Raw genomic sequence first — 16,399 nt, 5'->3', positions numbered from 1 at the left:
TCAGAAGGGAGATCAGCCTGGCCCACGGGGATGGAGCAAAGGGGAAACCGTACTGGGTTACCTTATTTGAGGATCCCCAGGTCTTACCTGGGACTGCCACGTTGTTCTCCGCCCCCCCCAGTTACCGATGAGGCTCCTCAGCCTGCTGCCCGTGGCTGGTCCCTGGGGCAGAGTCTGTAGAGGAAAATCCGGGGGAGGGGATCAGGGTCTCTGAGGCCAGATTTGACTCCAGGCCCCGTCCTCCATGAGCTGTGTCCCTTCCACCTCTGCATTCTGATGAGCTTCTATTGCTTCACTGGGGAGCCTCAGTTTCCCCATACATTGTCTTGAGGGAGAGGGAAACTATAAATAAGACTTATAAAGGGCGGGCGATTCATTTTTCTTGGATGGGTCCTAAGTTGTGATTATCACCATGGGGCGATCCCTAAGTAAAAACTCCCCAGTGTTAATGGAGACCTGAAGCTCCCGCTAGCTCCTTTAGGGCTTCAGTAGAGGTAAAACTCGCACTCGGGCCAGCTCTCCCCCCCAGCCCAGTCTGCCTTTCATACAAATGACAAGGTGCTGCTGTGGGGCGCGCCCTTCTGGACCAAGAAGAAACATCCATGGTCGAGTCGGCTTTCCCTGTCTCCTCCCTTTGAGTCGCTGGGATACGTCCGGAGGAAGCCGGGCCATCGCTAGCGACGGCCGCGGGCCCCAAGAGAACTTGAGGAATTCTCCCCTTGCCCTCTGGCCTCCGTGCTGGCCGCAGATGGTCAGCGGATTCCAGAGTTCTCTGTCTCCCGTTTCCATTCCGTCCATCGGCTTTTGCTGTGGCAGCAAACCCCACAGACTTTCCGGAAGCTGTCCTCCGGTCATCTCTAAGGTCTCCCAAGGTTCTGAATCCTAGCTTCTGTTTCCTTCCCTCTTTTCCCAGGGTCATGGACCAGGGGACAAGGAGGCTGTCATGGGTGGCAAGCAGCAGAGATGAGTCCTAGGGTCCCAGATCTCGGGGCAGCAGTGCCCCTTGTCCAGCATCCTCTTTCCCCAGAAGTCCAATGGGAGGCAGCTGTCAGGGGCAGCTTCCTCACAGGGGTCTGAGCCCAGAGTCTGGGACTCCGTGGTCACCATCCTGCCTCCTCTGAATCCAGGATTCAATCCTACCCATTACAGCCCACTGCTTTTTTTTTTTTTAATTACATTTAATTTGTTCAATTAATTTAAAAAAAAATGCCTCCCCATTGAAGGAAACTTAAAATTATTATTGGTATGTTTTGCTTTTTTGATCTCTTGATCTTTTCCAAACGCATCCCTTCCTCCTCTTTGGTGAGTCATTTTCTTGGGGAAAAAAATAAAAAAGAAACAATGAGAAAAGCAATTCAGTAAAAAACAAGTCAATGCATCACCCACTCCTAATGGTGTATGCCGTGTTCCACACCCCTAATCCCCCACCTTTGTACAGGGGAGGAATCATCGACTCATCCCATCTTCTTTCCAAATTATAATCATTGTGCTCTGTTCCTAAGAACAGATGGTTTAAAAAGAAAAGTCAGACTCTTCAGGAGATATTTCTTTAATGCACCTCTTTTGGGGTTGGGATTGGCTCCTCCGCCTGCCTTGAATCCCCAACGCTTTATGAGCCCATCCCCCCTGGGGCTGAGCAAGGAAAGGCCATGATCACAGGGAGCAGAATCAGGAAGGCCCAGAAGCCTCCCCTCTGACGCCTCCTGGCTGTGGTACCCACGTAAACAGCCCTGATTTATGATAAAGTTTCCGGGGGGGGGACCATCTCTGTGGGTATGGGAAGAGTCTTCGTTGGGCACTCCCCACCCCGGTGAAATCGTGCCCCAGCCTGGGCGCCCTCAGACGTTAATCCTGATTTAAGCAGAAACCAGCATTTCCATTTTTGTTTTTTCCAAATTTGCTTCTCTTTGGTTTCCTTTTTCTTCCTGACCCCCCATCAGTTTCCCATCTGCAACTGACCGCCTGAGCTTATTATTGTGCCAACGGCGTGGCCGAGATGAGGAGAAGCGGCCTCTGGGGTCCTGCGGCAGGCGGCGCGGCCGCCATCCATTGTGGTCTGTGACGTTTTCCTGCCAGAGAAAGCTTCCCGAGGACATTTCATTTTCCAGGGAAGAAAAATGTAGCTCTTACATTTGCAAGTCTCATTTCAGAACATATAAAGCTAATAAGGAGAGAGGAAGGAACATTTCATTTCTGGGCTGATTTTTAATTAAGAAAAAGCATATTCTTCATCTTCCCAATTATGAGCAGAGCCTTAATGACATACAAACTCCAAAAAACAGCATATGCTAACTCATCCGTCCCTCCACTTTTTGTGAGCTCGTGTCAACGAAAGCCGCTGCTTAATTTAGCCGGATCTTTATTTTGAAGCTTCTCAAAAGATGGGCACGGATTTTATACACAGGAAAAGGCCAAATTTGGCCCGAAGGCCTCGGCAGGAATTGGTTCTTAAGCTCTGGCAAATTCTCCCATTAGATAAATATATACATCCTTGCTGCTTCCCTGCAACTATTTCAAGGGTGTGAGTGGGTGGGCACTATGGGCAAAATATTCGGCTCTGATTTCAACTCCTAAGTCAGGAGATTGTCCCGAAGGCCCGGCCCCGGGAGAAGCCGTGGGGGTTATTTATCCCTTTGCCCTGGACTTCTCATTCCCAGCTCCAGAATGAACCGAGAGGTCATCCAGAGTCTAAAAAGGTGGGGGTGTAAAAGCAGCCCCCCAGATTGCAAACGTGGCTGCGTGGGGAGCTGTGATGGGGGGTGGCTCCGTGCCGTGCCGGAGGGGAAGGAGGGCCGGGCCGGCCGGTGGCCAGAGGTGGATCAGGACCGAGATGGCTGACCGCTCAGTGGCTGGAGAGCCCGGGCTCCGACTTCAGTCGGCCTCGGTTTCCTTGCAGGCCGGGTGTCCCTGGGCGTAGCGCTGACTCTACGGAAGCCTGTGAGCCCCTGAGGGATCAGTGTGTTATGTGCTCCCTGAGCCTTGGAGCTGCCATGGGGACAGCTGGGTTGTGTTTTACCACTGGGGGGCCGTTCCCCCACCCGATGGCACCTCAGAGACGCTCCCGGTTTGGAGCACGTCTGTCCCCTTGGCGCTGGGGGCACTGAGGGGTTTCTGGCAGCTTTAATGGCAGCTTCTCTGTCATTGGCCATTTGCAAAGACTTTGGCTGCGCGACCTGAGATGAGCCACTTAGCTGCCCAGTGCTAGGAGAGTTCTCAGAGACCGCAGGAAGTGAAAAGGGGCCTCCTGCTATTGGCCGAGGGAGTGGGCTCCCCGGAGAAATCACCGACCCGGGTCTAGCCCACCCCTGATTTAGCCCCCCGGGCCTGGCCCCACTGCAACTGACCCCTTGTCCTGCCTCCCCCAGCTTGGCCCCTCTGGACCTGCACCCCCCCAAGCCTGACTCACTCCCAGCCTCCCTCCCCCATGCCTGGCCCCCCAGGACACCTTCTTTGCAGCACAGTTGCATTGTGCCCATAAAGGTGGCCGGGCGAGGGGGTCTTTGCTTGGGCCTGCCATTCCCTCAGTGTCACAGACCTCCCAGGGAGAAGGTCCCCCATCCTGGGGTGGGTCTAGCCCCCTGAGTGCCTGCTCCTACAGACCTTTGGGAGGTCCTGTGCTTCCAGAGCAGACATGGTCCCAGATGCCTCGGGCTACAGTCTGGAGGACCTGAATGCAAATCCAGCCTCAGACTCTTGCTGACTGTGACCAGCAGGGAGGTCTTAAGCCCATTTGTTTTCCCATCTGTAAAATGGGCGCAGTAGCAGCAGCTCCCTCTCAGAGTGTGGGGAACACTGTTGGTGCCCAATAGGCTCTGGATCCATGCTTGTCGCTGCCCCTCCCCAAGTCCACAATGGCCTTGATGTTGGTGACCTTCCGAGGCATCCCACTAGAAGAGAGAGGCTGAGCCTCGAACCCCGGCTCCCCCTCCCAACAAAGCTCCCCCCTAAGGGCCACTCGTGTCCCGGCCTAGCGCCCCCGGCTCACCAGGGTCGTTTCTGTGCTCCCCCTCTCTGTGGCCCTCCTCTGTGCCCCACTTTATTCCCAGAATTCCCTCCAACACTCAGCCCCATCGCCTCCTCCTCTGGGAAGCCCTCCCTGATTCTCCCAAGGGAGGGTTTTCTTTTCTCACTTTTTCCTGTAGGACCTTGCTTGGACCGCTCACTTCTCTCCATTTTGACCCATTCTTCATTGTCCGTATTTCTATCCAGGCCTGCTGCGGGCCCGGTAGGAACGGCGGGAGCTGGGTGTGAATCTTGCTTTGGACACTTAATCCACTCTGCTGTGTGGCTCTGAGAAAATCTCCCTCCCTGTAAAATTGGGGGGAGGGGGCTCCCACCTGGGAATTCAGGGCAGCGGCGGGAAGCTCGAGCGTGTCCTGGGGCAGGAGCGGGCTCACATTGGCCCAGAGAGGGCCGAGCCTCCCGGTGCCCCGTCCGGACTAGGCGAGGGCCCCGGGGCCTGGAGCCGAGCCAGCCTCTCCTGGCCTCGGGAGGGTTCTGGGCCAGGCTCGTTGTGGCTGCTTACGCACAGCTCCGACCCGAGTCTGGAGGAGAGGCCGTCATTACTTCTAATAGGGATGGAGACGAGAGGGAGATTCCATGCGGGGGAGGGCACGCGGCGCGGGGGACAGAAGGGATATGTGATTTTGGGCCCTCGGCTGAGCCAGAGCAGACCGGCTGCAGGCAGACCACATCCTGTCCAAGGGCCCAGACTCGGCACTTGGTTACGTAAGCCTGTGCCTGCAGGTGTGGGGCCATGGGCCTCGGGGACCGGGAACCCTCCTTGGTGGGGGCCTAGGGACCCCCAAGTGGCATTTCCAGGCAGACCTGCGCCTCCCAGGGGCTTAGGAAGCGGGCCAGGGGAGTCAAACATGGCGGAGCCAGCCCTTGGTTGTCAGCGGCACGGGCCAGTGACAGGACATTCGGCCTGCGGGGAAGGGAGCCAGGTGAGATCCCCGATGGGGAGCCGTTAGTAATGGAGGGTGTCCACCAGCGTGCGTGTTTGTATAAATGAGGGAATGTCAGTGAGAGAGTGTGTGTGAGTGTGACAAAGGTCCTGCTCCCGCTGCGGCTCGCAGTGCTGAGGGGGCAGCAGTGGCAGAGCAGGCCCCGGCTCTGCTGACGCATTTCCCCCTTTGATGACAAGCCTGACCCGCGCCGACTCCCACCGCGGCTGAGCATTGGGAAGTTGGGGGAGCCCGGGAAGCAGAAGCGCGGGTGCTGACACCCCCCCAGCCCCTCCCCAGAAGGGCCCCAGCGGACGCCGGCTCTCCGGGTCTGGCTTTACTTACAGGATCTCAAAGAACTCCGGTGGAATATTCCCGAACTAAAAAACACGCTCTCCCTCACACACGAAGCTTCGGCGCTGGCAAATTTACAAAAGCATTTACAAGAAAAACAGTGGGGTTTCAAACAAAATTCCTAGTTGTCGGAAGCAGAGACGGAGCGGGCTGAAGCAATCCCCTCAAAGACTGTCAAATGGGGCTGATGAAAATTGTTGTCAAGCACTTAATGGGGCAGCGAGCTTTCTGCTCCATTATTGTGGTCAAAGGATTGTTTAAAAGAGAATTAGAATGGATCAGCAACTAAGTGAAAGATTGGTCCAAATCTCTAAAAATAAGAAATTATAACCACCTTGGATGAAACAGGAAGAAGAGAGGGGAATAAACGCTTATGTAGCACCTACTGTGTGCCTGGCACCGTGCTGAGCTCTTTTCCAATATTGTTTGATCCTCCCAATGACTCTGGGAGAGTTAGTTCCATTTTACAATTGAGGAAACTGAGGCAGACTGAGCTTAAGTGCCTTGCCCAAGGTCACACGGCTGCTAAGTGTCCAAGGCCAGGTCCCTGCAGTGGGTCTGCTTGACTCGAGGGCCAGCACTACGTGCGCCGAGCCACCGTTGCTTCCATGGACGACGCTGGACGGTCTGAGGTACTGGGATCAGAGCGCTGGCGTGGGGCGGCCGTTCTGGTAAACCTCGGGATTGGGTAATGGATCCTCTGATCCGAGAGTTCTGCGCCTGAGTGGGTGACTTAGTGGGCCGGGTCTCCCAGACACCCCATGACAGCCCGAAACCCTGACCACCAACCCCAGAATGGCGATCATTTTCGTGACTAAACTAGAAGGAGCCGTAGCCGAAACTCAGAGCATCGTGTGAAGACCTGAACGAACAGAGACAGAAAAAATCGTCAGAACCAGGCGAGCACATAGACGGGGTCTCGAATGCCGTAGAGGAAAGGGCAGAGCCAGGAAGCGGCCGGGATGCCCAATGGCAGCCCCGCGGGACGAGGCCGGGCGTCTCCTCACCGACTTAGCTCGGAGAAGCGGAGGCCTGTGGGCGTGAAGTGACGGATGGCCTGTCAGCTCTCCTTAACTGATGCTGGGCTTTGTTTTTTTGCTCTTTCTGGAGTGGAAACGCCCCGGGCAGAATCCCTTGTTCCATACTTCTGGGTGCAGGTGGGAGGACACGTGTGTTTCTGGGGTTGGCGCTCCCTCTCCGAGGAGAGGCGGCGCCCGCACTGGAGGGAGCCCACGCTGCCTTGCTGCTATGACTTACTCCGCCCAGCTCATCTTCTCCTTACGGTTTCGGGCCGGCTAAAGGGAAGGCTCGCCGGCTTAGGGCTGGGGGTGCGCGGGTGGTAGGGCCCGCTCTCCCGAAATTATGAGGCGTAAGAAATTGCTTAACCAATCAACTTACAAAGTGCAGAACGCACCAATCAAAACAATTCTAAGGAATCTAATATTGTTCTCCAATCTGAATTATATGATAGCAAAAAACCCATATTTCTCACTAAATATACTATTAGATTAGAAAATTAGTCTGTTAATAGACTATTAGGCAAAATTATAGAATTTCTCGAGCAGTGTTATTTTATTTGGTACCATTAATAGTAGGCATTAAAGTAGCTTTTCAAATTTATTATTGCATTTAAATTTCATTGAAAGTGAAGAATCGGGGCAGCTAGGGGGCGCCGTGGAGAGAGCCCCAGCCCTGAAGTCAGGAGGACCCAAGTTCAAATCTGATCTCAGACACTTAACACTTCCTGGCTGTGGGACCCTGGGCGAGTCACTTAACCCCAGCCTCAGGGGGAAAGAGTCTTCCATATTGCACCTCCTTGGGGTTTACCAGATGCAGTTTCAGGGTCTCGCCCCTGCTTTGCCAACGAGCTGGTCCAGAACCTGAGGACGTTGCCGCCCCCTGGTTTTCGGTGGTGGAGGCGTGCTGATTGTGGAGCCGCCTCTTGTGGGCCGCAGGCCTCAGTTTTGGGATCTGTGGAATGGGAGGAGGGCCTGGGGGAGCCGAGGGGAGGATCCTTCCAGATGAGGGGATCCTCACTTTTCTCTGAGAGAGCAGGACAGAAGGGGAGAAGGGAGAAGGGCCAGAGGAGAAGCCGGGCCTTGTTTCCTTTTCTCTCCCGAATGGCCCGATGCCAACGGCACCATGAGACCCGAGGCTCTCCTTTCATCAAACAAACAGAGCAGGGGAGCCCCTTCCCAGGGTCTGGCAGGCTTGGAGGCGGCGTTCAAAGCCTCGCCGTCATACCGCGCTGCCGTCATACCGCGCCGCCGTCATACCGCGCCACCGCCATACTGCGCCACCATCATACCGCGCCGCCGTCATACCGCGCCGCCGTAACCAGGCCCTCGGCCAAGTAGCCAAAGGGTCTGAATCCCTCCCGGCCCGGCTTCCGGGCTGCTTAGGCCAGCGGAAATCTCTCCTGGACGTCCTAGGTGTGATGGCTGCTGGGGGACTAGCCGCCTAATCCCGGCTTGCCTCGGTGCCCTTGTCTGCCCGGGGTGGTCGTGGATCCAAAGGGGCAGTGATTGCAGCGTGTTTAGCAGCGAGTGGAGCACCAGGCCTAGAGGCAGGAGCACTCCCCTCCCTGAGTTCCAGTCCAGCCTCAGAGCCCTCCTGATGGCAGGACCCCTGTCTGCCTCCGTTTCCTCAGCTGTTAAACGAGCTGGAGGAGTTACCCTCCCCCCCCCCCCAGCATCTATCCAAGAAAGCTCCAAAAAGGGTCACAGGGTCGGAGGTGGCTGGGACGACCAAACGACAACGTTCCTTGTTACCGATGCGCCCCTAAAGAGCCCGCGCTGTCGGTTTGTGAATTGTGGCGCGATGCTTTGTCCGTGACTCCCGCAGAAGTCTGAGATCTTTTTCTTTGCCCCCTTTAGATTGATGCACTGAGTAAAAGAAGCAAAGAAGCCGAGGCAGCCTTCTTGAATGTCTACAAGAGATTAATTGATGTTCCAGGTAAGCCGGCGGGCCGTGGCGGCCTTCACTCCTTGGGGTTTTCTTCCTGGCCACCTGTGGGGAAGGGCAGCTCCCTCTGACACTCCTAACACCCAGGGAGATGCCTCATGGGAGGCTCACCACCTGCATTTACAAAAATGCTCATTTCTGCCCAAAACTTGGCCGGGTCCGCTCCCTCCTGGGCGATGTAGCAGAACATGTGGCCAGTCACGGACCGAGACCCAATGCATCACCCTGTGGTTCTCCCACCAAGATTCCCTCCCTCCCCCTCTGAAAACGTGAGCTGCCGGAGGGCGGGGAGGGCCACGCTTTTGGAATCCACTGGCTGGCCCCTAGTGACTAGCACATGCTCATGCGCCCCCTCTGTGCCCCATCAGTGCCCCCTCCGCCCGGTGAGCCCGCCCAGCTCAGTGCCGGCCGAGCCCTGGAGCAGGGGCCGAGGTTCCGCCGAGATAAGAGGGCCTCCGCCCTCGAGGGTCCCCAGTTCTGTGGGCAGAAGCTCCTTGGGAAGGGGGGGACGGGGACCCTAGGCACAGTAGGTGTGTAACCGGTTGTTCTGAGAGCCATAACACCAGGTAAGCGCTGACGAGTGTGGGAAGGCACCAGAGGCCCCCTTGCCACGCAGTTAGACACGGAGCCTCCGTGATTCCCAGGGCGCGCGCCAGCAGCTGGCAGGAGCCGCCCGCACCACTGCCCGGGCCGCACGGCCCTCCAGACTGGGTTCTGACGGGCAGCAAGAGCCGCGCCATGAGCAAACACTCATTAAGGATCACTGTCCAGGGAGCTCCCGTTATTGTCTGAAAACAGTGATAAAGCAAAGAGGAGGCGAGGGCAGCCAGTGAAGAGTTAAGCCTGCGGGACTTCAGGTATTCCCTCCATTTAAGGAGGCCTTGAGCGTCCTCCTAAGTTAACTGCGGACGACGTTCCCCCGCCCTGATTAGCAGAGCAGAGCCGATGGAAAATGGTCTGTTTCTCATATTAGCTGGGGTGCCCAAGCCCCCGCCCTGACACCGACCTCTGTCCCCGAGCTTCGGCTCCACATCGTTAAAGGCCTCCGAGGCCTCTTGCACTTTGACATCAGGGATCCTGGGGCCTTCTGAGAAAAGAGCTGGCTGGGAGGGGGTCCTGTTTACCTCGGGGAGGGCAGACAATCCTGGGGGAGGGGGAGGGGCCCCTTTCTCTTCCCTCCCTACCAGGAGCCGCTGCTGGGCCCGGTCTCGCTCTGAGGACTCTGGGTTCCGTTGTGGGGAGAAGCGGGCTCTGCCCTCATTAGCATGACTGTGCCCAGGCTAGCCCACTAGCATTAGACATGCATGCCAGCCGCTGGTAATTTCCCACACAGACATCTTAGTCACCACGAGCCATTTGGGAAGACAAAACAAAGCCCGGCGGCCACGTCCACCGGGGCGCGCTCTCCAGGCCGGGCCGGACCGAGGGCTCGCTGTCTCGGGGCCTCCCCCAGGCGCCCCCCAGCCTTGTGCCCCCGCCGCGGGGACGAGGGAGATCAAAGGGCGCTGCCGCCAGATGTGGTTTGGCCGGCCTGCTTTCCGTGCTCGTGTTCCTGAGATCATCCCTCTCTCTTGGGCATCTTATTAAGCTTTGGCTGCTGCCATGTGGCTGCTCCGAGTTCCTCCAGGCTTTTGCGTGTGCTGGGGACTTCCATCTCCTCTCTCCCTGCTGTCGGCGATCCGGGCCCTGCGGCGTCCGCACGTCTGTCCTCCACCGCTCTGTCCCTGCCTGATAGCTGGCTTGGAGACCAGTTTTGTTAGCCTTGAGTGGCCAAAGGGCCAAGCTCGGCGTTGTTGTGTCAGCCCTGCCCCAGGGAAGGAGGGTCCCGGCCTCCCCTCTTCACGTGTTTCACCTCAGGGGCCCCAAGTTGCCATCTGCAAGAGGGGAGATGGGAGTTGCTGAATTCCTAGCAAACAGCCCCAAGTCCTGAGAAAAGGATTCCTTTTTTTCCGGTGGGGGGAGGGGCATGCCCACCCCCCAGCTTGAAATCTCTCCATAAAACGCATCCAGTCCCACCTGCGCTCAGTCCTGCGTCACGGGGAGACTGAGGAGGCTCCCTCCGAATCCTGGGCCGTGTCTGCGCTGACTCAGGTAGAAAGAATTTGCAGGAAAAGTCCAATTGAGGCGGACAGATTGCCTTTGATAAATATAACTCCTGGCAGCTTTCTGTTTGAAAAGGCTGCTGCGTTCTTTTGATTTGCTATTTTTATTTTGCTGTTAAAGGGGTGCTCTGGGGCCATATTAGGGCCCTGTTGAAAAGGAGAAACGAAGCCAGCCGAGAGTGCGTCATGTTGCAACGCGTGTGTTTTATTGAGTTGTGTATGTATGAGGGGTTTCGGTATTTTTTTTTTTAACTCTTTTTTTAAAAGGTTAGCTTTTTGGAGTTTGCCGGAGCCGAGGCCATTAGCAGTTGTTTTTCCAAACATCTCCCGCCCCCTTTTCAAATATGTAATTGAGTTTGATACACACATTTTCCCCAGTGCAGTTTCTGAATTGAGCTGTCATTTAAAAGGGGGCTATTTTCCTTCAGCTGCTTGTAGGATTTTTTTTATTTTTTCCTGAGGGAGTAATCACTCTCGGCCCTCCTTTTTTCTCTCCACAGAAAAAGGGAGTAGTATTTTCAGAAAGATTCCTCACTTCTTCTTCGGAAGATGTGGACTGCCCCCTAGTTTACAAAGCTGTCCAGCATCCTTCTAGCCTGGCGGTCACTAACCAGGACGGCCTTTCTCCCCCCCCAGGGGACGGCTTCCTTCTTCATGGTCCCAGAAAAGACTAGAAGGGTTTACGCTTTAGTGTGCTGAGCAGTGGCCTGCTCAGGTTCTCTGGGCACGCTTCCCGGGGAAGGGTGAGCTCCCGTTCCCAGAGCCTGGGTTCAGCGGCCCGCTGAGGGCCCAGGACTCACGGAGAGGGGGGTCGGTTTTTACTTCGGTTGTTGCTCCCCCATCTCCACAAGCTTCTCCTCTGTAGAAAGCTCGTCTGCTTCGGGCTTACGTGTGGAGGCTCCGGGATTTCTTGAGTAGAAGGGAATTTTCCTAGAGTTTGGGTAGTTCCGGCCTCGCTGACGTCAGATTGCACAAGGATAGATCGGCTCTCTGCTCCAGAAGGGACCTGCGGGGCCTTTTGTTTAAATAAGTCAGAGAAAAGGAAGATGCAGCTCGAGGCCTGTAACACGTTTGTCCACAACGTCCGTTCTCGGTGTTCCACTGGAGTCCGGCCAGAAGGACATTGATGCAGAACGTCGCCTCCTATCTCGGATCTGTGGAGTAGAATTAAATACGTTACTTATTAAAGCCCCCGACTTGGCAAATTTCATGGTGTTGATGGGAAGGGGAAAGCCAGGGAACTGGGAGTGCGAGACCAGGGTCACAGTCATGGAGCTGGAGAGAGCCAACTCAACAATGAAAAAAAATACAACTTAACTGATAGGTTTTGTTTTTAGACCACTTGCATTTCCCTTGCACCACTTGCACCAAGCCCAGTGGCAAAGAGTAAAGGAGAGAAGGGAAGAAAATGTTCAGCCAAACAAACATTTCAAAAAACCTCGGGTTACCTATGGCACAGAGCGTGGGTGCAGGGAACTCTTCCTCTTCTTGGATGCCCGAGGAGACCGAGGCCGAGGGGGCCGTGGCTCAGTCGGGAGCTTCCCCCAGCTGCCCGTGGCTCCCGGGATGGACGAACACTGTGAGAGAAACCTGCCTGTGAGACCAGCTTTTGACTGGTCCGTGGATTGTCCAAGAAGCCCAAGGCCAGTTGTTGTGGCCGCCTGGGAATTAACGTCCTTAGGCATTAGACAGCACAAGGAGAGAGAATCCCGCATGGAGCTCCTGGAATTCAAAGGGACTTCCATCCCCTCCCCCCTTCGCTCTTCAGGAACACTGGCAGGGCCGGAGGAGGAGGAAGGAGAGTCCAAAGTGGGCAGGGCTGCCCGTGGCCCCGAAGCCAGTGACTCCAGCCGGGGAGGTGAGACAGACACGGAGCCCCGAGAGATGCGTGGGGAAGGTGACGGCGTGTCTGCCAGTTCAGAGGAAGGGAGGACTCGGCCAGCCTGTGTCACTCCTGGAGGAGACGCGTGGCCCAAATGTGGCGAGGGGGCGTTGGGCCCTCCCTGGAGAAGCTCTCCTTGTCTTCCTTGGCTCGCTATGAGTCCAGCAGATCCCAAAGGGAAGTCACGTGGGGTAGACCCCAAAAGTGGGGTCCGGCTAAATGGGGGTATCTGCCAGTTGGATGAGCACGGACATGAGATGGAGCAGCCGGGGGAGTCAGAACACGATCCGAGACAGCGCGCGGGGAGACAATGAACGTGCTCCAGGGCACAAAGATCAGGGAGTCCGATGGAGCCCTGGGAGACAAAGGGGAGCCTGGCGATGCCGAAGCCGATCCCCCAGACAGTCGGCCCGGGACGGGGCTGGGCCAGCAAGTTTTAGACACCAAACAGGTTATACCAGGTATCTCTTACCCATGGGACGGGGGAGCGACAGATGAGAAGGGACCCTCAGAGAGAGGCGGGGGCCCCCTTTTGTCGCAGGAGAGACAGCTGGGGGCTCCTCTGCTTTTCTCCCAAAGCCCCAAAGGTAGAAGAAGGAGAAAGATCAGACCTGTGGTTTCCTTGAGAAGTCCCAGGAAAAAGTCCTGCTGCCACGCTTGCCGACACCTCCTCTGCAGTTCCCTAATGGTGCCAGACCCCCAGCTAAAACCCCCCATCTCAGAAAGGTGGCGAGGGGATTGGTCAGCACGGGTCAGGAGTGGAACGTGACCCTAAGTCTCATGGCTTTGGGGGTACTCTCTGTTGAACCTCAGACCGCCCTCCATAAGGGCCCGGCTGAAATAGAAACTACAAATCAAGACTCTGTAGGGCAACCGAAGGATGGTGGTCTCTGCAAGTCAGACCGGGAACAAGGAGCCCCCAGCCTCCATTTCCCAATGCCTGAGGGAGGCTTGGACCAGTGACCTGAGGATCCTCCCAGCTCTGGGTCGTGAGAGACTTTTCGGGGATGGAGTAAGGCCTTTTAGTGAAGGCTGCCCATCCGGGTGCCATGTCCAGCCCACTCTTCTGGCCTCTGCGGGTCGGCACACTGACCACCTGGGCCTCCCTGGCCCGATCTCTGAGAACGAGGGCGTGCGCTCAGGTGTGCCGGGCCCGGGTTTGGAGTCAGGTGGTTGTTCAGATGAGGTCACTTTGCAGCTCCGCTGTCCCGGGAGGTTCCAGTCAGCATCTGAGCATTTACCAAAAATGGAAGGCGGGTACCGTGCCCACGTGCACACACCATGGGAGCCCCCGATGCGGGCAGAGGGAAGCGGAGCTTCAATAGGAGCTGCCAAAGCCGCTGCGGAGGGCCCCAGCCTCTAGGGGTTTGGGGGCATGGCAGGCGCCATATTAGGTTAGGCTTGAGGCCGACGCTCTCCCCATTGATGGCGGGAGAAAGCCGGAGTGCCAGGGCCCGGGCAGCAGAGCCGAGCGCTCTTGGATTTAAATGCCCGCGTGGACATGGCACTTGTCACATTTGTCCTTATTTGGTCGAGCTCCATTTTCATGGGCGACGCCCACAAAAGAGAGGGTGGGGGAAGCCCGTGGAGGGGGCTGCGCATGTGGAGAGCGCTCGGCTTCCTCTGGTGTAGAAGGAAAGGGTTAGCACAGATCATCGCGATTTATGAATCTAGGATTCTCCAGGATCCATTTGGAAAAGCAGACACATATACAGCGGTAAACCTGGGTTTACTACTGAAGAAAAAATGGATCCGATGGTTGTTTTTCTCTTTGGCAAGAGCAGAAAATGGAAAATATGCACAGTGCCCGCTAGGTTCCTCCCCCCCCCCCTCACCTCCAAGAGTGACCTCTGCCGCTTCGTTCTTAGAGACCCCGAGTTTCTAACCTGGTGTTGTGAGAGACCAGGCAAGTTGGGGTGCCCGTGCTACCTAACGTAGGCGACGTGTGCATTTCAGTTGGTACCTAGCAGCATGACTGATGTGATTCCCTCTGTCCTCTTCTGCACTGAAACTCCTTGTTCCGAGGCTGGAGGGATCCCTTTCCTTCTTCCCCCTCCTCCCCATCTCCTCCTCGCTGTCTCCCCCTTCCCTCCTCTCCTCCGTCTAGCTTTTGTCTTTTTTCTCCCCCTTACTCTCACGTACCCGACCTCACGTCTCGGAACCTTTTGCTGATGGAGGAGGTGGGCTGAATGAAGCCGTCACCGTGCGTTGCCTTCCCTTTTGGATGGATGAGTCACGGTCCCCTGGGAAGCCGAACGGAACCAAGTTCAGAGCTGCTTTTGATGCTGCCGGGGGAGGCCGCGGAGTGAGGGGAGGAGAGACAGGAGGCCCGGCCTTGGGAAGGCCAGAGGTCTTGGGGGGTAGGGGAGGCTAGGGAGCTCCCTGGGCTCTGAGGAAGAGCCGACTGCTCCCAGTGGGGCCTAGAGAATCGAGAGAGACATTGCCATCGAACCAGAACCATCGGCCCCGTGTCGGCCTGGCAGAAGCACTCCCTCCTTTCCAGGTCAGACGCTGCCCAACACCATGGGCTTGGTGGCTCTCCGAGCTCACCCCCAGCAGCCCCTGGGGTCTGCCAGCCTCCCCTGTGCCCAAGGACTCCTGGCAGCCCACAAGCCAATGAAGGCCGGAAACCAACATGCTTATAATAACCCGTGGCCACCTTGCCCTTGGGTCATTCCTGATTTAGGTATTCTTTCTCACCCCACCCCCAATTCTCTGTCTCTGTGTGTCTCTCTCCCCTCCTCCCCCCCCCCTTTGTCTGTCTGTCTGTTTCTCTCTGTGTTTGTCTGTCTCTGGATGTCTTTCTCCTCTCTTTTTATTGTTTGTGTCTTTTCCTTCCTCCCTCTCTCCTTTCTTCTCTCTCCCTCTTTCTCCCCTCTTTTCTTCCCTCTCTCCCTCTCCCTTTCTAGCTCCTCAGACTGTCTCACCATTCTTTAGCTCTCTTTTGGCCGTGTTTTGCCACTTTCTTTTGTGATCCAATCTCTGATCCGCAGCTTCTGACTGCTAGCATCTCTTATGTTTTCAAAGGCCCAAGTGGGCCTGAAATTTTAAATGAGAAGGAGCCATGTTGTTTGCTATTTAAAGGTGTCGGCAGGGGTGGGGGGAGGCTTTCTCATTGGAGTGGTTTTTATTCAGTAAGCAAATTGTTCCTTTTTCATTGCCCCTTATCTGCAGACAGTGAATTGGAAGTTTATTGTGTAAATTGGCAGCAAAGCCTAGTAGAGAGAGAGCTGGCCTGTGAGTCAGGGAGCCCCGACTTCCCAGCCTGCCTCTAGTTCCAAGCCAGAGAGTGTGAGCTGGAAAAGACTCGGGCCTTTCTGGTCCAAAGGGCTCCTTTCATATGGAGAAATGTGGGCTTGTGACTGGCCCCTGTGATGTGGTTGTGCAAGATTTGAACCCAGACCTTCTCATTTCAAAGCTCTGACCTTCCCCTCTCTACCATGTTGCCTCCATTGGCTTTGGGGCTGAGCAGATCACCTCTTGGGGCTCCAGACACTGCGGCATCAGGTCTTAGAGCAGGGACTGACTTATAGTGAGTGGGGGAGCTTCCTCACCAGGAGCTCCCTAGACTCATCACAGAGAGAGCCCAGAAAACACAAGTAGAGTAGAGGGTTATTGCAAATCTTATTTGCTGAAAACTTAAAACATTCTTATTTAAATTATAGGAATTTGAATGTCTCTGCCAAGATATTTTCTCATCTAGAGTATTACTAGTCAAGATGGCAGAGAGAAGCCAAGATGTTGCCTGAGGTTCCCCAGCTTTCCTCAGATTTGTGGGGTGACAGAATCCACAAAAAGCTGAAAATAACCTAGGAGACTTCAGGAGTAAAAGGGGAGCAGTGTTCCAGCACAGGTGGTGTCTGGATAAGGCAGCTGAAGACTCGTAGCCTCAGCACAGATCAGTGACCAAGGCCCTGCTGTACTGGCTCAGCAGGCATCCTGCCAGCCCTGACCATAGAAAGCTACTATAGCAACAGGGAAAATCCAAACAGATCAAAACACACCAAAAAAAATTAAATTGGGCAGCTAGGTGGCACAGTGGATAGAGCACCATCCTTGAAGTTAGGAGGACCTGAGTTCAAATCTGATATCAGACACTTAACACTTCCTAGATGTGTGACCCTGGGCAAGTCACTTAACCCCAGCCTCAG

At 55.7% G+C, this 16,399-nt stretch overlaps 1 protein-coding gene across 7 annotated transcripts in view; it reads left to right on the top strand.

Moving 5' to 3' along the window:
• The window catches only part of CUX1 (cut like homeobox 1), a 379,575-nt gene that overhangs the window by 170,484 nt on the left and 192,692 nt on the right, over positions 1-16,399 (top strand). For all 7 annotated transcript variants that reach the window (XM_074264161.1, XM_074264162.1, XM_074264156.1 and 4 more), the window contains exon 4: positions 8,177-8,255. In XM_074264161.1, the coding sequence (XP_074120262.1) occupies positions 8,177-8,255 (79 nt within the window). The remainder of the gene's footprint in view (positions 1-8,176; positions 8,256-16,399) is intronic.

The sequence above is a fragment of the Sminthopsis crassicaudata genome, chromosome 4 (assembly GCF_048593235.1).
Source record: "Sminthopsis crassicaudata isolate SCR6 chromosome 4, ASM4859323v1, whole genome shotgun sequence".
Classification (NCBI taxonomy): domain Eukaryota; kingdom Metazoa; phylum Chordata; class Mammalia; order Dasyuromorphia; family Dasyuridae; genus Sminthopsis; species Sminthopsis crassicaudata.
This window is presented reverse-complemented; position numbering and strand designations above follow the sequence as displayed.